At 32.2% G+C, this 22,547-nt stretch overlaps 1 protein-coding gene and 1 long non-coding RNA gene across 2 annotated transcripts in view; both read left to right on the top strand.

Moving 5' to 3' along the window:
* Positions 1–2,179: 2,179 nt before the first annotated feature.
* LOC133183423 (uncharacterized) lies at positions 2,180–3,619 on the top strand. The gene is made up of 3 exons (XR_009720638.1): positions 2,180–2,327; positions 2,406–2,499; positions 3,573–3,619. It is a non-coding gene; the product is annotated as an uncharacterized LOC133183423 (long non-coding RNA).
* Positions 3,620–16,360: 12,741 nt separating this feature from the next.
* LOC133182507 (uncharacterized) overlaps positions 16,361–22,547 on the top strand; it is a 74,378-nt gene continuing 68,191 nt past the window's right edge. Inside the window, exons 1-6 of the mRNA XM_061317352.1 lie at positions 16,361–16,633; positions 20,663–20,737; positions 20,837–20,959; positions 21,280–21,345; positions 21,750–21,839; positions 22,029–22,107. Coding sequence (XP_061173336.1) covers positions 16,361–16,633; positions 20,663–20,737; positions 20,837–20,959; positions 21,280–21,345; positions 21,750–21,839; positions 22,029–22,107 — 706 coding nt within the window. The remainder of the gene's footprint in view (positions 16,634–20,662; positions 20,738–20,836; positions 20,960–21,279; positions 21,346–21,749; positions 21,840–22,028; positions 22,108–22,547) is intronic.

Here is a 22,547-nt window from a genome sequence, read left to right as displayed (position 1 = left end):
CGAGACTGTTGATATTCTTGTTTCATCAACTTGTTTGTCAATAATTTACCTCGTTTTAGAAATTGTTCATTCGTAGAGCATGTTCTGGCGTATCGAATCAACTAAGAGATTTAAACCCAGTATGCAGGTGATAAGGGTATATTGCTACATAAGTAAGGGAAGGAGACGATTGAAAAGTTAAAGTCATCACGTTTATTATAGAGCTTGGTTGTTAGATTACCATTAACGTCTTTTTCTAATAAAATATCCAAATATGAAACAGATGTGTCAGACTCTGTGGTACCTTTTATCTCAAGCTCACCTACCTGTAAGCTCATATAGTTTATGGATATGATTTGAATGAAATTGCATTAGCAAGTGTTACTAAAAATGGAATCTATAATAGACTTTAATCCACTATGGATGCACTCACTAGCACAATCAATTATGAAATGTCCTGGTCCCGATTTTATTATTGAAAAGGTGAGTTTTCAAGGACATTTCTAGGAAATTGAATCAGCAAGATTCTCCCCTAATAATAATAATGGTCTTTTACACACACACCCCCTCACACCCACACACACCCTCACACACACACACACACACCCTCACACACACACACACACACACACACACACACACACACATATATATATATATATATATATATATATATATATATATATATATATATATATATAACCGTAACATTTTAAAGTTTTTTGTGAACTGCCCACTTAAGTTTTTTTAAAATACATTGTTTTAAGAAATCAATAAGCTGTATATGGCTGTATAATTTTTTGTGGATGCATCTTACGTCGTCTAAAATAATAAGATATATCCAAAGTCACAATAATATTAACAGATTGAGGATAAATAAAACATGTTTTTCAGAAATCAGCAATTTATCTCATAGATTTATGTTCATATAGATAACTGAATAATGTTTACCAGGTAAAGTATGAAACTGACTTAAGATTTTATAATTGATTTTTTTTATTTCATTATTATTTTTAATTTACATTTTTTAAATAGATTTACACGGTGGAAAATAGAAAAAGTCGCATATTCCTGCACCAAATAAAACTTAAAATTTCCAAATATATTAGTGACTTAATATTTACGTCATTACAATCAAAATATAGCAATCAATGCATCGGGGTTTTTTTGTTTGTGTTCTGTACATGTATCTTTAAGAAGGAATAAATAGGTTACGATATGTGGGCACAGAATACTTTTTTCGAGTCTTTGTCACTCTTCCATGAATAATGATTCAGAGAAAAAAATTAAATGGACCAAAATCGAGGGATAAACAAAATGCATGCTTTAAAGATTTCCACTATCCTTTTTTAATCTTAAATTTTGAAAATCTTTATCGCATTAAAATGTCTATTCCTCTTTTTTTTTTTTGTTCTAAATCTAAAAATCATAATTCATGGAAGAGTAGCGAACGTATAAACGAAGTAAGTATCAGTCCATGTAGACATCAGGCAAAATGTATATGAATATGTTTCATAAGGAAGTGTTTAAAACACTTTTAAGTAAGTATTTTTATTATAACAGTATCTGACAACACTTATGAATCACATTGCGATTGGCTTTTACTCGAAATGGTATACATAATACTTTTTACAAGTTAATTTTTTAAGAAAGACAAGCTTATCTTTTAAAAAGATAGGTGAGCTAGCGCTGTAGCTATCATAAACCACAGAATTAGATATCTGAATTATTTGATTAATTTGCTGAATCGATTAAGGGGATGGCCATTTGATTCTGAGGAGGGGGGGGGGTCGGGTGGGGTGTCTGGCAAATTTATTTATTTTCATGCCAGTCAAGGACAGATTATTTATTTTAAAGATGATCAAGGACACATTATTTATTTTCTTCTTCAATGAAAAAAATTTGACAAGCAAAAAAAAACAACAACAACAAACAAACAAACAAACGGGGACGAACGGAGGGGGGAGGGGGGGGTTAGTAGCACTAGTCAAGGATAGATTATTTATTGTCTAGCCGGTCGAGGACAGATTATTTCTTTTCAACCTTTTTGAGGACAGATTATTTATCTCCATTAACTGCCAGCCCCCTAATTATTAATAGGAAGACGCATTGGTACACTGGAAGTGGTTGGTGTTGGGGGATGTGTCCGAATAGAGTTTTGTGCAGTTTCATTGGAGGAATTGTACTCCAGAAGGAAAAAAGCACTTGTATGTTCATGACTGATAATGCATATATAATCTCAATCATAGCTTTCAATTTAAGATTCTTGAGAATTCAAAATAAGCTTCAGATCATTCACAAAGATCTGGTTTGGTGATCTTCAGACAAACAAAATGAGATTGTTTTTGGTAAGTCATTTTGATGAAGATAAAAGTTGTCATGATTTTGATATCTAAAAAAATTAAAAAAGCATTTTTTTTTTTCAGATTTGTCATCTTCTGATCTTGTGTACATTGTTCTTCCCGGTTGAAAGTTGGTGGCTTTTGAATAGCGGAAACGACAGAGGGTGTCCAAGAAGAGGTAGGTGAACCGCCAGTTATGATTATTGTCTATAATGAAAACAATTTATTGTGTTCTGTTGTGTTTATAGCTGTGTTTATAAAGTATGTAAAATGTAGTACAAGCTTTTCAAAAACACAAAGGGTTATTAAAGATATGAATACAAAGATTCCTTTTGCCAGTTGTCAATATAATAAAAATTTCTAAAAACTTCATATACATGTACACCGTGTATGCAGTAACTTTCCATATGTACTTGGTGGTAAATACAAAACTTACAATTATGATAACATATGATGTAGATTTTTTTTGTACCTCCACCTTGTAAATTTAAAATTAACTTCATGATTTGATATTAATTTTAAATTCCCCTCTACCGCAGATACATGTATGCTATAACGCCAAGCTTTTAAGTCGACATTAAAAAAGTATCCTACTTTGCAATGAAAATCTGCCGTGAAGGACATCTTGTTCACACTTGCTCAAAGTTTTCCTTAAATAAGCTCCAGTGTGCCCCCCCCCCCCCGAAAAAAAAAATAAATCCAGCTATATTTATTAATTAAATACATGTTCTTAGTTTTATTTCATTTTCAGCAGTTAAATACAGCAATTTATTTATTGAATAAAAGTGGTATTCAGTCACAGTGTGAAATAATATTAAAGTGATATTGTAACACAATATGATGAAATATCAGAAGTCCGTCAAAACTCTCGATTTTCCTTCCCTTCACAAAGAATGTTGTAAGAAATACTCCCTGGCCTGTTATAAGATAGAGAGTAAATAAACCATCCTGACAGAGACAATAACTACCAAAGTTTCTCCAAATATGTTGTTGAAATCCATTTTTACAATCTTACAATCATTTACCTATGACGTGTAATACTACAGTATTTAACTGTGCTTCGCACTCGTGAAAATATATTTTAAAAAATCCTATCCCACTCGAGAAATAAATTCCAAAACATTGAATATCCTCTATATATTTGTGATATATATATTGTTTGTTATGACATCATTTATTTCTTATTTGATTTTAATAATTACTTTATTAAAATTTTTGTATCAGATTCATTTTTTACAAAAAAAATTACAGGCAATGCCAGGGCGTATTACTTTGGTACAACAGACCTGAATTGCATGATGGGAAAAAAAGGGAAACTCAGCGAAAAAGGGAAACGCAGTGCGCCTATAAGAGGGGCGTGGGATTATACCCATCGTTTTATCTACTACAGAGGGAAATATTTTGAATTTTTATGTGAGTTTTTTTTCAACAAAAATGTTTGAACAATTTTTCATTCTTGTTTACATGTATATTAAAGTTATTATTAATTTTGATCAAGTAAATCACATTCCCTCCCCCCCCCCCCCCCAAAAATGAAATACAAACCATTCAGTTTTTGTACAGGTCACTGCAATCACAAACCTTAAAAAACAATGTTCATTTCCAGGCTTTTTTTATGTATCACGAATTTACTTGATAAAGATAAACGTAATTATACAATTTTTTTTTGCTTTATTTTACAAAGTATAAACACCTCATTCCCCTTTTTCATCACATTTTTAAACATTTTACCCTAGGTCAATCTAAAACAGAATATAAGTTATCAGTAATTAGTTTCTACCTTGCACCTGTAAGCCCGGTGACAATTGTATCAAAATCCTCGGTCTAAAGACATTCATTTCTTGCGAATTGAGACCATGATACCTCTGAACATTTCTGCGCACGCGTACAATAAGAAAGAAGAAGTGAAACAATATTTTCTTATTGGAGCACATAGGCACTTGTTTGTGTAATAAATTATTTGACCCATAGTGTAATATTACGCTTTGGGCAAAGAAAAATTATATTGTTTTCCATAAAAGTAGATTTTTTAGGTTCTGAAACCTGTTATTTTCTGAAATCTAATACTTTCAAGAATTAAAATTTACATATGTCAGGCAAAACTTGTCATTTTCCCTGTTTTTTAAATTATTATTTTAATTTTATTTTATTATTATTATTATTTTTTTTGTCACGATGTCTCTTTAATAATTTGCAGTTCTTAGGAAAACTCTAGTTTACAATACATAATTACGTATATATGATACTATATAAATAATCAATTATTATCCTTTTATATTTTCCCTCATGAATTTTCTTAAGTATTGACGTCTCTCACAGATTTTCAAATGAAATTAAAATTCGTTGTCGCTACGTGCAATATTAAAATTTCTTTATTCTCTGTGAATGATAGTATTAACTTTTTATCTGTGAATATTTACATTTCCTGTGTTTTACTACTAGTCCAACTATGAACTGAATGCCTAGTGCATAGTCACACATAAAAATATTTACATAGAAACTCACGCATAAATGACGTCACAATGAGGCTAAAGTCAGTAACAAAACAGTAGTAAAAACAGGATGTGTTTGTGAAACACTAATACCCTCGCACGGCAGCTCATGGTGAAGCTTAAAGTTTCTCAAATGCAAGTCAAACTCCCAAGATAAAGGTAAACAAATCAAAATTGTTGGTACCCAAGGGAATGACTTGTCACAATTAATACACCTGTAAAATTTGAGAGCCCTAGTAACAATGTTTAAAAGTTATGCTCAAGGTTAAAGTTTTTCAAAAGTAGGTCAGACTCAAAAGTCAAGGTCAAAGGTTCAAAATTATAGGTATTCAAGGGAAGGGTTTTTTTTCACAAAGAATACACCTGTGAAATATGAAAGCCCTGGTTCCAACCGTTCAAAAGCTATGGCCAAGGTTAAAGTTTTTTCAAAAGTAGGTCAGATTCAAAGGTCAAGGTCAAATGGTAAAAATTGTTGTTACCCAAGGGAAGGTCCTTTCCCAAGGAATACACCTGTGAAATACGAAACCCTAGCTCCAACTGTTGAAAAGTTATGGCCAATGTTAAAGTTTTTCAAAAGTAGATCTAACTCCAAGATCAAGGTTCAAGGGTCAAAATTGTTGGTACCCAAGAAAAGGTCTTGTCATAAGGAGTTGAAATTGATTGTGACGTACGTCATAATGGTTCTAGCACCAAAAAGTTAGTCTAAAGTCATTTATAGATCTTGACCTTAATGCACTCTTTATCCTTCTGTTGGGGGTTCAGGGGACCTCCCCCGAGATATTTTTTTTAAATGGCTCCAAATGGTGCATTTTTCAGCATTTTAGATTGAATTTATTAGTTTTTTTCTTGCTTTGACAGGGCCCCTTTTGGACTTATACATTTAAGTTTACACAAAATTTTGTATTTTTTTTATAAAGAAAATATTTGCCGATCTTCGGCTTCTAAAAAGTTTATTACTTTGTAATTTTCATCTACACAAGGAACACTTTTCAATACAACTTTTTGCACTATATAAATTGTACCCGTTTGGAGCAGGTCACAACCTAACCGTTACAAGTGGAGGAATTTACTTTTCCAGTACTAAAGCTAATTTGATTGTGAAAATAATGTATTAAACATTAATTTTAAAAAAATAATAAATTCTTATTTCTGTTCTACCCAGCTAAAGGTGCGAGAATCGGAACTTGGCGTGCAAGTGACCATTGTACAGGGAGGACCGAAAGATCTCCAGCTGGATACAGCTACCTAAGTTTGTATTGTATCCAACGATGCGCTAGGAGTTATGAAAATGTGTACGGCCCTTACAATCCTGTTACGAACAACTGTCACATCTTCGCTAACAGAATGTCTAAAGTTTTGTGCAGAAGAGGTTACATGTGCCCGTCATGGTGCAACTAAAGCTCGATGTAAGATGATCAGATAGGCAAATCTGATATTCAAAAGGGAACTGTTCTTAACTGCATCACAAAATATTGATCTGTTTATATAATATAAATGTAATAGTATCAAAGAGACGGATTTAAAGAAATTAAAATTCAAAAAGGGAGGAAAACTGAAGTGTCTTACTATTCAATCTAATATTATAATATAATAAAAGTTTCCATTCAAATGACTCATTTTCTTTTTTCTCTGTATGCGAAGAACCATTTAGATTTTGATTTTACGTCATTCTAAATATTAAAAAAATAAAGCAATTTTTTTCCCAGAATCTGAATGTATATTTCAAAATATATCAAATATTTTAATGCATTTTTGACTTGCTCCATTCGATTTATTCAGAAACAGAATCGGTGTATGCTTATAGACCAATAGCAAAGTGAAGAAAGTAAACATCGAAACAGATAAAACAGTAATTTGAAATAAATCTTAGATAAAAGAACAAAATTTTCACCACGAAAAAATTACATTTTCTTAATGCTAAACATTTTAAGCTTAAATGAAAAATAAATACATAATATGATGGAATGAAAACTTGCTCCTTTAGAAGTATCATTATAATTTCGTTTTTTTTCAGTTTAGAGTATTATGAGATGTACATTTGTATTATCGTCCTCTGAACTCCTTCCACAGGACATATTGTGACTTCTTGCTAAAAAATGAATTTTATCAAAATAGTCCAGTAAATTTCGAAAGGCATACAAACTTTGAAAATAAACCTCTTGATCATGTACTTACAAATAAATAAATAAATATTTTATCACGAATCCATTATAATCCTCCGAGCATTTATTATTTCCTTCAAGTATTTTAAAGTTTCAATCTTGATATCTCCCTCCAGAAATACTAACAATATAATTTCTTGTTTCATACGAGCCATTTACATTTTAAATGTACACTATTACGAAGATACTATTAACAAAGCAAAATACACGTTTGCTTTTAATTCATTTGGTCTTAATTCTTAATTTAGTTTTAAACTTTCATAATATGACAAATTATTCGGCTTCAAATTTATATCACAAATGTATTAAGATTGTTATTACTCATTTCAAAGACAACAACAAATAAACAAACAAACAAACAAAACATTTCAAAGACAAGTCGTTACTCGGGAAATTGTCTCAAAAGAAACCAAACACACAACGTGTGCTATTCTTTTAGCAACTAAGGACAACCTACGCGACTTGCATTCCATAAATGCAGTTGGACTGGGGAAAAAAAAAAAAAAAAAAAAAAAAAAAAAAAAAAAAAAAAAAAAAAAAAAATATATATATATATATATATATATATATATATATATATATATATATATATATATATATATATATATATATATATATATTGCATTATTTAAAGCTTGTCCGCCTTCAAAAAAAATCATTTTGTCACTGTTTGGAATTGAATGTAACATTTTTGAATACATCCACAGTTATTCTTTATTAATTGAGATACTAACATATTTATGGACGTTACTTTATTCTGTAATAGCTAGGTTCACTTTATCTATAAGATGGCCCTGGTCATAAACCAATTAACTAACCAAGTCCCAATGTCCCATTTCAAACATCAATATAAAGTAGAGAAATACTGCTTTCATTTCCTATAAAAAAGTTTCCTCTGAGAGTCCAGATATTGAGAAACAGGCTTTGTGAAATTGCAATGTTCCTGAATTTTGAAGAAAATGGGTGTTTTTGAGTACCTTCAACAAAGACTTAAAATATGAGCCAACCCTCGATCCAAAATATAAAACATGCATTATAATCTAGTGAAACAGCTCTTTCATTATATAATTGAACATTTTGGATCAGAGTTTGGGTCTATGTAGCCGCAGAATTGTAGCTCTCTGCTTGAGAAAATTCGGACAGACAAAGCAGAGAGCTACAGATCCAAGCGTTGTAAAAACCTTCGATTTACGCCGCCGCTTTTTTTGTCGCTCGCTTCGGGTATTACTTCTTGTATTTAATGCTTTCCCCTCTACTTTAAAAATAGCATCCGATAATAAACGATTTATTTTACTCCTATTTCTGATACTTTATTTACCTTCCAACAGTTCCAGACGGCCGTATGTGGTTTTGGAATATCAGTTAAAAAATGCATTCCGACGTCGACGTTGGTGTCATCCTGAAATAACACGCCCGAGTTTTATTTATCTCATTTCTTTTTTACATACATATTGTATTCTTTGTAGACAATATAAATTATATTTGAACCTCCTGAATTTTTTATTTACATTTTCTCGGCAAGTATATATTTTTAGAAAGACTTTATTTTTCGCACGACCCCCAACATGGACGTCGGGATGGTAATTTTTTAAACCGACATTCCAAACTATTAAGGGCTGTTTGGGATCGTTGAAAGGTAAATAAGGTTTCAAGAATGGGAGTAAAATATATGGTTAATTATCGGATACTATTTTTAAAGTGGGGAAAACCGAAGCGAGCGACAAAAAAGCGGCGGCGTAAATCGAAGGTTTTTACAACACTTGGATCTGTAGCTCTCTGCTTTGTCTGTCCAAAATTTCTCAAGCAGAGAGCTACAGTTCTGCAGCTATGGTCTATGCAAAATATTGAAAAACAGCTTAAATTTTTGGTCATTTTTAAAGAAATTCTCAGGATTTGAGGATAATGACGCAATTCATGACGTCATCATACGTGGACTAGCGAGAAAAATTTGTCATTTTTAAAAGATATGCAGTCACCAAGGGTCCAATTGAAATTTTATGTATTTTCAACTAAAACTGGGTAGTTTTGATTTTTCAAAAATTCACAGGGCCAAAAAAGACCTTAATTAAACCTTGTTCTTTTGATGTCATAAGAAACTTTTTCTTAAATATTTCGTGTTCGGATCTTGCAACTCCAGTCATATGAAAGATGATGCTTGCGTTTCTGATTGACAATAACTATGTAGTTTTTTGAGATCAGGTCTTTCAACAATCTGTTGGAATTCTCATGGGTACCAATTACTTCCCCTAGTTAGGAGATCAATTTTTGCATTCATATGTGTAGTGTATGTGACACCCCCCTTTTTATGCAATGACAGTTAGGTTGTATGACATTTATTAATTGATCCACAACGGTGTTAAATCATTCTGAGCCAATGACTGTAATATTTTGCTATATTTGTGTGAGCCTGGTATAGAAACTTGTAGAAGTAATTGATAAATTTATCTTTGCATTTGTAGTATAATCGATGAATATATCGAGTTTGAATGGCGGTATTTTACGAATGACTGTTTTCTGATATACACTGAATATTGTATTAGATATAAAATGTTTTCTTTTTAATATTTGTTGTGAAATATATTTTTATTTAATTGATTAATATGTAAGAATTAATTATGTCACACTAGTATAGAATATTTGGTGACACTTGTTCACGCGAAAGGTTGTGATATTTTACTATTGACCCATCAGAATGTTCGGTATAATTAATCTTTGATTAGAAATCAAATGAAATTTCAAAATTAATAATTATTTTCCTTTATTTTCCAGCATTTTCCGTTATTTTCTGTCATAGGATAATATAAAAGTTAGACACTGAGAAATTTTAGTCACTCTTCTGATTTATTTTGATTTGGTAGGTCAGTTTTACGGAACCTTTGGATTTTTTTTTTAAGGATTTTGTTTTAACTTTTATTTTTTCTATCTTTATTTATTTTGATTTAGGATTTTTTCTAAATATATATATTTATTTATTCAATTAGGATAGGATTTAACCGTGTAGGACATTAATCGTAAAAATACTATTGTCCGCCATCGGTTGTTTCAAGGACTCAACAGTCTATGACTGGGTAGTTCTCTTTATCAATTATTTTAGCTAGGTTTATTTTGTTTTACAATTTTACTACATTTTTATTTAATTTTTATTTTAATTCAAACTACGTAACTAAAGTTACATGTTTCTTATGAAGTCTTTCTCTTTTATGATGATTAAAGTTGAATAGTTCAACAAAAGTCAATTATTTATTTACATATAGTATAGTAATTTAATTTTTCTAGATACATAATTTTTTTTATTCAATTATTTTTAATAGAAATTTTATTGAAGTACTTGTGAATTTAAATGTTGCTTCACGACAAACTTACTGAAGATTATTAGAGTTATCTTTCTTTGCCCTTAGTTATAAATAACCACGGCTTGTGTCCTTCATTAATAAAGTATTTTAGGAGTTTAACAAGCTTACCTGTTAAATACAGTAAAGCTTGGTATTAAGTTTTACAAGTCAAAGTTATAAATATCTACGACTTTTTGTCAAAGATATTAAATAACTGGAAATAGATACGCTAGATTTTGGGGGTGGTTTTCAATCTGTTTTATGATATAATTTTTTTTTTAAATTATTTATTTTAGTTAAACTTATTTATTATTATTATTATCAGTTTAGTATGAATGTGGTGTGAATGACGTCGTTTGAATAAATTGTTTGTTGATTATGCACTTAAGGAGGGATTCTTCTCTTAAGAACACTTATTTCTTATATTTAAAAATCAACGAAATTTTCACAGAATCAAGAAGACAATATCACTAAGTGATGGTAGCAGTTAGATTAAATTTGACCGTTTTATATTAGAGGCAAGGTCAGGTCAAGGTCAGTACCTTTTCCCTGGACATTAAGAATAAAAAAATACTGTTGCCAATCATTCGATGCCTCCTTCTATTTCAATAAATTAAATGTTTTTCTTTTTGCATAAAGAGATATTACCATATAGGGTCTATAAGATGATATTACCAAATTGACATAAATAATTTAACTAAAATGGATATTGGCTAATCCGAATTTTCTCTATATTTCTTAAAATTTTAAGATATTTTAGTTATTTTTATATGCTTCCAATATTTAAATTTTTCTTATTTTCACATATGGTAAAGTTGTCACATAAAGATACAAAATGATATAAAAGCAAAAAGTTCTGACCGTTTACTAAGAGAGAAAAAACACTTTTTACGGATTTTTGGCTCAAATCTTAACTTAGATTGGAAGCTTTTAAAAGCTAACATAATTGTAGTTTGTTTGGAAAATCATATTTGATATATTTTAAAAATTTAGTCCTTTATTATTAATTTAACTTACATTTAAAAATTTTCTCTAAGTCTTTGATTGTGTAAAAAGTATAACTAAATTCATTGTTCTATAATTATTTTGAGAGGCAGAAAAGAAGATATTTTCATACGCCGCCATTCCGCCAAAAATATAGTCCCTGCTAGATTTCAAACTCAGTTTACCATTCATTTCTATTTAAAGTTGTACAATTGTGATGAGGAAACAAAAATACGATCTTTTAAATCTCTTACATCTAAATATATCAAACATATAAGCAAATATACTTTGAATATTTCATCTAGTCAGAAACCAGACAAGAATCCCTCCTTAATAAATTTAATTGTTTAATGTTTATAATCTTATGCATTCTTTACGAATGGTACATTTAAAAAAGGAGTTGAGTGAATTATTTATTCCATGAAAACAATTTTAGCAGAACCGCTAGCGTTGCATAGTTCAAAGAAGTATTTACCCGCATTCGAATTTTAAGAATGATAAAATGAATTCATAAAGAAAAACAAAATAAAATAGGTATGAAATAAAATTTTGCAATAGTTGAATTTTATTGAATACAGATGTATGTGAATAATTTATGCAATTGATTTTGTAGTTATTAATTAAAAAACCAAGTAAAATTAAAGTAACAGACATCGATACTTCAATGGAATGTTACTTTATTCATTCTCTCATAATTAAAAAAAAATACAAAAAAGTTTTATAATTGTTTAACAAAGACAGGGGTACTGGGTACTGGTTCAACCTGATTTAACATGCATATAATTACACATACAATTATACACATCAAATCTTCATTATAAACATTTCCCCCAACACACACACACATACACATAGGATGTTAAATTTTATTTGAAAGAAAATTCACTGGAACTGTGTTTACGTGAACTCTCTTTAAAAAAAGATCACTAGTTTCAAAACTTCCTGGTTGTGTAGGTTCTGATCATTACAATCTGATTTAAAGGTTTAATTCATTTCAAGGATTTATTTTTAAGTTGTTTGGTTTACTTTAAACCCCCCATTGTATTTATGCACACCGAGCCACGTTTGACTGTTATTTAAACTATTTTATTTTCATCGTATTTGCGGCTCTCTTTTCAACGATAAAAAAAAATCAACATTTCATTTGTTTTGCTCCTGTCAATTTTGCACCAAATTTTTTTTGGTCTGCCCCACGAATACGAATTGAATACCAGGATATTTAAAGAGAATACCTAGCAATGCAATGGTCGTATTGGGTTGTTGTGTAGCTTTATGATAAGAAGGAACCCTGAATCGTTGGAGAGCAAAGGTTCGTATGAGAATACTTTACATTTGGATAATAATTTTTACTTTATTTATTTGTATATATAATCAAGAAAAATAAAAAGAACCCAAAATATTTTATTTGCCTAGTGCTGCTTTGGTAATTGAGAAGTGCCTAAGTCACCAACCGATGACTTGCCCGCAAGGCAAAAGAGTATAACATTTCTGCATGAATCTTTCTCTCTGCAATTGAATTAAACTAGTGACAATTATTTCCTAACTACATGAAATTCTATCCTCAGCATGAAAATAATCAATACAAAATTGAAAAATTAACACCATATTATATCATACATGTACCAAACCCACATCATAAGTCCCCATCTCAGAATAAAACAAACTGAAGTTGAGTAGCAGATTATGTTTATTACATGAAAGACAATTTCAACCTTTTACCTAGAATGTAAAAAAAAGAACGTTGTTGTAATTCTTTTGTCCAGAAGTGGGCAAAGACACGGAGAGTATATATACAGCTACACTTTGACACTGAAAATACCGATTTGTTGATATTTATAAAAGTTCTAGAAATACCCTTTCCAATTTTGGATGATTAGATAGCGTTTCATCGAAAATATTATTAATTAATGTTGATTTAATAACGTCTTTTTTCATGTCAATTTTTAAAATAATATACATGTAATTCGATTTTTTTCTGGTTTAAAATCAATTTTCAAAAGTAGACAGTAAATGCATGTATGTCTGGTAAATAAAGGTAAAGTCCGATTGATTTTTAAGCTAGGGCCCTCATTGATCACAAAACTACTAGTGCATGCTATATGGTTCTTTAAAGATAAGGTTTGTAAAGACTTTCTTGATGCATAGAAAACCGCATGGAAAACGTCTGAATAGAACGCATTCATTTAGATCCACGTGTTACGTTTTGAAATGATTTCTGTCTTTGTGTATTCAGGTCATTCAGTGAACATAATATAACATACACATTCCTTTCACTCAACCAATTAGAAATGACCCTTTGGTATGAAAGATAATCTAAAATCGTCTTCAGTTGTACTATATGGGATGCTAAATTTTCCCCGAATTTTAAATTTTATCCCAGTGTTCTTTTTTTTTTTAAATTGAAAAAATGGCAAAAATTCAACATATGTGAAAAGAGAAAGGCTCTGGAAAGTATGTACGGCTGGAAATCTTCAAAAAGGACTATAGCAACGGAATAAATTATTCCTTTTACACTTAGATTGACATTTTTTGATATTTTATTTACTAAATAAAATTAACTGGCATTTCTATTTTCAGTCTCATAAATCAGAAAGTCACCATGCAAGGAAAACCTTTATGGTATGTACTTCCTGAATAATTTTTTAAATCTGGTCAAACTGGTTTCTGAAAATAAATTGGTACGATGTTATCGGTTAGACAACTTTTTAAATGCATATCCTAGAAACAAAAAAATTTAATCTTATATGGATTTTTTCTCCAATTTTATTTCATGTACATACTATTGATGTGTAAGAGTCTCCAAGATTATGGTGTTTACATGATTAAAACAACTGCAGTTGCCTTGGAACTAAAATGGGTCATTTATTTCTAAATGTTTGAAAAATTGCAAAACTTTAAAGGATATTAACTACATTTATTTTGCTTTCAAATCCAACATACCACCTCTGGGGTCAAAGGAATATATTTATGCTTTGGCTTGCAAAAGCAGTGTTTCTTTTGTTTGTTTTGTTTTGTTTTGTTTTTTTTTTTCCTTTGAAAAACTACTTGATTCAAATACTCACAAATTAGTATCTGGAACCTTACAATAACATAAATTTTAGCATTTTCTCACACACTCTTTGTAAAAAGGATCGATCCATAAATAAAATACTAGGCTTTTATAGACCAAGCAAATTTTCAAATCACGAAAGGTGGCCTGATATACATCTTCTTTTTTTTTTTAAATCCGCGAATAACAGGTACCACTGAGAGAAGGTGTTGAGACATTGAGTCTTACGATTTCTTGGGGTGATAAATATTACAATTTTCTAGGAGTTAAAATTTTGGACTGAGATTCTATGTTTTAAGATTTCATACTAAACTGGACAATTCTTGAGTAGAAAACACTCATATTCCATTAAAAATCAGTTGACTTTCATAAAAACTTTAGCCAAAATATTGTCTATATGATTTAAGCATTGCTAAAAAAGGGGAAATCCTACTCTGAGAAAGAAAGAGGGGGGAATTTGACTCTGTTGTGAGATTTCCCCTCGGGGTGGGTAGGGGGAATCCTACTCTAGAGTAAAAAACTCCGGGGGAAAAGCTAGCTATGGGGGAAATCCTACTCTACATCACTGGTATATCTCATCTTGGTACATGTATCTATTGATATTCAGTCTTCTAAACAAAAATTTGAAAACCTTTGATTACTAGTATGTACAATGTACAATTTGCTTCTTGCTTAATGATAACCAAGTTCTAAATTTGAAATAACTAGGTGGGAGTAGATTCAGTAAATTCAATCTCCTGCAAAATGCTATGATCATATTTATTTTCATAATAAATTTTATTGTTCATGTAACTTTCATTCTGAGCATGACATTGGGACTATTGCACTTTTGACCTACATTCATTTAGACGGGTCAAAGGATAAGAAGTGTAAAATTTATGTAAGTTTGTTAATTAATTTACTTAAAATAAAGGAAATGACTGAATCTTCATTATCCTGAGCTAATGACCTTTCAAAGTCAAATTATAAAAGACTTCAAAATTAGAAATTATAAAGGTTGTATAAATGATATGTAACTGAGATAATGCTTTTCCCCTACACATGCACTCTTTGTGTATGCCCCCGCTTAGGCATTTTACCATTAGAAATGCTCGAGTTCGATCAGTGTGTGCACATCACAACTAAGTCACAGACACGTTTTCTTTTTTTTAAAAAATAAAATGTACTATATTTGTTTTGGGAGAAAAGTGTCGTACTAGTAATCTGTTATTGACTTTATAAAATCTTCATCAAATGTATATTTTTTCAATATTCAGGGAACAATTTTTGGAGGTGATGAAAAACTCATCACGATCCCACAGGAAGAATATTTACTCCATATCAGCGAACCTTGTTGTCCTGGGAATTATTTTTGTGAGAGTGAGTTGAAGCAAATTAAGTCAGTCAGGCACGTAGTATCAGGGTTATATATATAACCTTTTACTATTAAAATGTTCATTGAAGAGCTAGTTGCCCCCACCACATTTTTGTCGTGAAAGGAAGTTGGAACCCAACACTCCTTAGCCCACCCAAGTTTTTTCAGGTAACTGTCTTTTTTTTCTGAATGGCCTTCTACTTTCAAAAACGATACTACGTGCATGAGTCTTAAGTTTTGTATGAAATGTTATATAAATGACCCCTCGGCTAGCATATTTTTGTAATCATGTTTTTGGTACCCAGTTCTATTATCGCACGTGTAATTTTCAATAGGATCATGAAAATCATGCATCCGCAATTTACTAAATTTCTGTAGGGTAAATCGATATATATGTCATATTTGAGCAAAACATGTTATAATATAACGTATATCATTTGGTTTTGATGATTATTCTATTTCAATTATCTTATGTTGTTGCACTTTTTTTCATTTGTAACAATATTCCTAAAAAAAGAGATCTTAAGAAATCCTTACAATTAAATCTAAAAAAAAAAAAGAAAAAAAAAAAGAAAAAAAGCAAAAACAACATCGGAACACGAAATACAATGGTAAGGCAGTCTTAATGATACGTTCAATCATGCATAATAAACATTACTGAAAATAATGTGCTTCCTTTTTAAAAATGTACTGTCAATTTTTTTGAAGTGTATATCGGTTGGTTACTTTGTGATGGGACTTGTCTGGAAGATCCACACCGGCCTGATTAAGGAAAGCTGGATTGAGGTCCTGAACAGACTTTGGATAGGTAACCTCCGACTGGGGGTCACATTGAACGCCCTGGTACTAACTGGTGTTTGTCTTTTCCCTGTTTACGTCATCTGTGGATGTATCGGATTAATGGGGATATTTTGCAGGAAGCCAATCTTTATTGTTTTGGTATGTTAAACTATTAATTTAAGGAAACTTGTAAAATCGAATTTAGGTTTCGGGCTGTTTACCAAATTTTAGGGGAATTATGGCTCCTATGTTTTAAATATTTCCTATAAATTTTACTTGGGGAAGCGTTTTCTTGTTTCTTCTGTGGTTAACTTTGATAAGCCAGCATTGCGTTTAAGCTTTGTTTTTTTGTGCCTCAAAGTTGCAGCTCATATTGCTTTAATAGAATAAAACAGCCCTTGAATTTTGCAATTGCTTTCCATACTTAGATACATTATTTTTACTATGGTTGTACAATAATGAGTAAGAGTTCAAAATTGAGTTTAATTCATGTGTTCTTTTTGTTTTCCTTTAATTAATACGGTTAAATTTACATTATCGTACATCCACAAAACATTTGTTCTTTTTAGCTCACCTGAGCCGAAGGCTCAAGTGAGCTTTTCTGATCACATTTTGTCCGTCGTCCGTCCGTCCGTCTGTCCGTCTGTCTGTCTGTCTGTCCGTCCGTCTGTAAACTTTTCACATTTTTGACTTCTTCTCAAGAACCACTGGGCCAATTTTGACCAAACTTGGTACAAAGCATCCTTGGGTAAAGGGGAATTTAAATTGTTCAAATGAAGGGCCAAGTCCCCTCACAAGGGGAGATAATCAAGAGAAGACAAAAATAGGGTGGGGTCATTAAAAAATCTTCTTCTCAAGAACCACAGGGCCAGTAAAGCTGAAACTTATATGGAAGCATCCTGGGGAAGTGTAGATTCTAAATTGTACAAATCATGACCCCCGGGGGTAGGGCGGGGCCACAATAGGAAATACAAGTTTTACATTGAAATATATAGGAAAAATCTTTAAAAATCTTCTTCTCAAGAACCACTGGGCCAGAAAAGCTGAAACTTATGTGGAAGCATCCTGGGATAGTGTACATTCTAAATTGTAAAAATCATGACCCCCGGGGGTAGGGCTGGGCCACAATAGGGAATCAAAGTTTTACATTGAAATATATAGGAAAAATCTTTTAAAATCTTCTTCTCAAGAACCACTGGGCCAAAAAAGCTGAAACTAATGTAGAAGCATCCTGGGGTAGTGTAGATTCTAAATTGTTCAACTCATGACCCCCGGGGGTAGGGCGGGGCCACAATAGGGAATCCAAGTTTTACATTGAAATATATAGGAAAAATCTTTAAAAATCTTCTTCTCAAGAACCACTGGGCCAGAAAAGCTGAAACTTATGTGGAAGCATCCTGGGGTAGTGTAGATTCTAAATTGTTCAAATCATGACCCCCGGGGGTAGGGCGGGGCCACAATAGGAAATACAAGTTTTACATTGAAATATATAGGAAAAATCTTTAAAAATCTTCTTCTCAAGAACGACTGGGCCAGAAAAGCTGAAACTTACGTGGAAGCATCCTGGGGTAGTGTAGATTCTAAATTGTTTAAATCATGACCCCCGGGGGTAGGGCGGGGCCACAATAGGAAATACAAGTTTTACATTGAAATATATAGGAAAAATCTTTAAAAATCTTCTTCTCAAGAACCACAGGGCCAGAAAAGCTGAAACTTATGTGAAAGCATCCTGGGGTAGTGTAGATTCTAAATTGTTCAAATCATGACCCCCGGGGGTAGGGCGGGGCCACAATAGGAAATACAAGTTTTACATTGAAATATATAGGAAAAATTTTTAAAAACTTTTTCTCAAGAACCACTGGGCCAGAAAAGCTGAAACTTATGTGGAAGCATCCTGGGGTAGTGTAGATTCTAAATTCTTTAAATCATGACCCCCGGGGGTAGGGCAGGGCCACAATAGGGAATCCAAGTTTTACATTGAAATATATATAGGAAAAATCTTTAAAAATCTTCTTCTCAAGAACCACTGGGCCAGAAAAAATGAAACTTATGTGGAAGCATCCTGGGGTAGTGTAGATTCTAAATTGTTCAAATCATGACCCCCGGGGGTAGGGCGGGGCCACAATAGGAAATACAAGTTTTACATTGAAATATATAGGAAAAATCTTTAAAAATCTTCTTCTCAAGAACCACTGGGCCAGAAAAAATGAAACTTATGTGGAAGCATCCTCAAGTAGTGTACACTCTAAATTGTTCAAATCATGACCCAGGGGATAGGGCTGGGCCACAATAGGGGGAATCCCAAGTTTTACATTGAAATATATAGGAAAAATCTTTAAAAATCTTCTCAAGAACCACTGGACCAGAAAAGCTGAAACTTATGTGGAAGCATCCTGGGGTAGTGTAGATTCTAAATTGTTCAAATCATGGCCCCTGGGGGGAGGGTGGGGCCACAATAGGTATTACAAGGGGGGAGTCTGGTAATGAACAGCATGGCCAAAGTTACTCAGGTGAGCGATGTGGCCCATGGGCCTCTTGTTTTATTTCTTATCGAAAACTAAGGCAATAAATACATTATACGTAACTTACATGTATGTGCTAGTTAAATCCTGTTTTAAGCCATCTGTATACTTTTCATGGTTTTTAGAACAATGTATGTAACGTAACGTATGGAGCGAAAATCCAATTTTTACACTTAAAATTAAATTAAGATGATTATAGTTTTGAATGCTATAAATTCAAGTTCGGAATAAAAACAGCTGCGCGTACGGAAGCGTAAAGGTCTCTACATTCTAATTCATAAGAAATGAAATATCTATGCAAATCTTATGATAATTTCATATTTTTCTATTAATAAAAATCATCTCTCTTTGAAATAAAAATTATGTCCATGCAAAGTATGCATAATAAATATTGCTGTGACTAAAAACAATTAACTACAGCTACCCCCCCCCCCCCCCCCAATTGTTCAATGTTCCATTCATAAATACATTTAGTATCATCCCATGGTAAACATTGGATCTGCAACGTATAAGTGAACCTCTACAGTCTTGACCCCCCCCCCCCGAACTCAAAATTATAAGCAGTAATAAGTACTCATGTTGAGATGCTACCACATGCCGGTGTTGTATAGTTAGACTTCCCCCGGTAGACTAACTATATAGTGAGACTTGCCCCCGTTGGTATAAATATTTTTGACTTTGACCATAGAATTTTAAAATTCTTAATCTTGGCCATAACTTTTGAATGCCTCGGCTTGGGCGTTCATATTTCACAAGTAAGAAGTTGATCCTCAGGTCGCGGGTTCGAATCCCACTGTGGGACGTAGAGACCGGTCCTTCGGATGAGACTGTATAAACCGAGGTCTTGTGTCGCAGTAGGTAGTGACACGAAAACGATCTCCCACTGCTCAATGGCTCTGAGTGCCAAGTATAGGTCTAAAATTTGCAGCCCTCAACCAACAAGTGGGGGCGTTTCAATATGAGTGAACTATTCTCGAAAGGGACTTTAAGCAAGGAAACAAACAAAAATATTGACTCGATATATCCAGTGAACTCGAAATAAGAGACACCACCAAGTCTACCTCTTCTGTTTCCCATTTGAATGTTTTACGATGGCGGCCGACTAAAAACTGAACTGTATGACAAACAGGATGACTTCAGATTCTCGATTTTTATGTAGAGAAATTACAACATCACCTGCAGATGGTGTAAATTTAAGTCTCCCAAGTGATTCGCTAGGCAAGAACATGTGAATTTTAAACCTAGACAAGCTATGATAAATAAGTTATTGTTGCAAGGCTTTCAACAACCCCCTTTTAAGTCAACCTTTCGCAAATTCTACCCGTGGTCGTTATAATGACTTGTTTGTAAACACCATCTTTCGTTAGGTTTCATTTTGTCTGACATGTTTCGTACCATTTGTTAGGTTATTTGTTAGGTTATTGCTTTTATGCTCAATTCGACTCCTCTGTATACTTGATCAATACACAAGGCTCACTGTGGCTGTTGAAAGGGGATGCCTACACCTCCTTGGCACCTGATTCCACCTCTGGTGTTTTCAGGGGTCCCTGGTTTTGCCCTATTCCTGATTTGTTTTGTTTACTGGGTTTATGAGATTTATCACTGTTCGTTTTCTTCACCTTTTACATTATACGTATTAATTCTTTGAATATGATTATATTTTCAGTACATGCTGTCGCTAATGTTTTTCATCTTGACTGATGTAATTTTCCTCTCGCTGTTTGTTGTTCTTCGTGACGGAGTGAGTATAATATTAATGAGAGAGAGAGAAAAAAAGAAAGAGAGAGAGATGTACTTAATGTGATTAGATTTAAGTCAGTTACATTCTTTTATCTTCAAGTTTGGAGGATCGCTCGCTTTGGACTTTCAAGGTATTTACATACAGATGGCTGCGGTTTATCGTAGATGGCCTTATACCGATGTTAAAGGCATCAAAGACGATTGGTTTGACATGTTTTCTACAGTAGGTTCATTAAGGATATTGTCAATCCACATTTTCTGTAACGTCTGCATAATTGGTTAAAAAAGTAGTTAATGACTGCTTAAAGAGACAACTTCAGATCTCTTATAAGAATTTAAAAAAATACCCTGGATATATGTATTTTAAACTTTTTAAAGAAATGTTTTATTTACTCTCTTTTTTTTTGGGGGGGGGGGGGGAGAATATGGGTCTAAAAGATATGCAAGTCTTTCCATCGAAAAAGCATATTCCGATTCATGAAAAAGTCACATGTACATGTACGCATTATCATTTCCAACAGTAAAAGAATGCTTTTTTTTCAGTTGGGGTGTTGTGGTGTAACCAGTCAGCACAGCACATACAGCTACGAATGTATTGGTTACAACCCCGTAAGTGTAGAGATATAAATTATTTATATAATAAAAATAAAATTTTAGCTATAAAAGTCAAACGCATAAACTTCCATCTTAAATAAAATAAAGCCACAATTACCGTCTGTCAAATATTTTATCCATATGTTACACTAGAATTACTTTTTTATTTTCAAATTTTTAGAGGCACATGTAGAAAGTATATGTTAGAGATTATGTTAGAAAATTGTCCAGATAATCTCGTCAAGCGGCTTTTAATGCTTAAACTACTCACACCGTGGATATGCTCGTAAAACTTTAAAATCCATTCCTTAATTTGGGAAATTTCATTCACCAGAACTAATACTCTTCAAGAAACTATATTTTATAAACCCACGTATTAATGCAGATTTGATAATGTTTCTTTTTATTCTTTATTCAAGTGGGAAAATTGTTGGGGAAAATTTGGTGCAGCTATGAGGCCTTTTTTGACAACATATGCTTGCCTTGCAGGAATTTGCCTACTCACTGAGGTAACTTTTATCTTTAGGTCCAGTGCAGATAAATCTTTACAGTATAACAACTTGAGGAATAAATTGCAAGACATAATTCAAGCATTATAGTGTATTTATAACTTATTTTGAGATAAGCATAAAAAGTGATTGTAAATAACGTGTAGCTAATAAAAGTGATGGTAAATAAGGTTCACCAATTTATTTCAGATTGTACAACTAGGGTTATGTGACTCGATATACAGCCAAATGTCACATAAGAGATATCCCTTTGCTTTGGCACGAACCTGCATCACGATGCTCCAAGAGGCATGGAAAAAGTAAGGCATGTTACATTATAAGGAATGATAATCTTTTCACATTTATATTATGTCGAGATTGTAAAGTGATTAGTTACTTTGAGTCAGATAGAGTGAAAACACATCTAAACACTTTGACTTGTTTATCTAGACTGCCTATTCAAACATAGCATTGCATTGTAACGTTACCATAACGTCATATTTATAAAGATGCCATGATAAGAGTATACTAGTAACTTAATGTCACATACACTTTAACGTTACATATAGGAAGATTTTCATCAACATATTCCGGGACGCAAAATCTACAATAATCAAAATTTACAATGATAGAAAATTCATACTTTGCTTTGTGTTTTTTTTTAAAAAAAGATTAACTGGAAAGTCTTTGGCTTCTCCTCTCTGTGGAATCTGATTTGCTTAGTTCAAG

This window comes from Saccostrea echinata, unplaced genomic scaffold (assembly GCF_033153115.1).
Source record: "Saccostrea echinata isolate AGI-Se365-2 ecotype Australia unplaced genomic scaffold, CSIRO_AGI_Sech_v1 ptg000009l, whole genome shotgun sequence".
Taxonomy (NCBI): Eukaryota; Metazoa; Mollusca; class Bivalvia; order Ostreida; family Ostreidae; genus Saccostrea; species Saccostrea echinata.
This window is presented reverse-complemented; position numbering and strand designations above follow the sequence as displayed.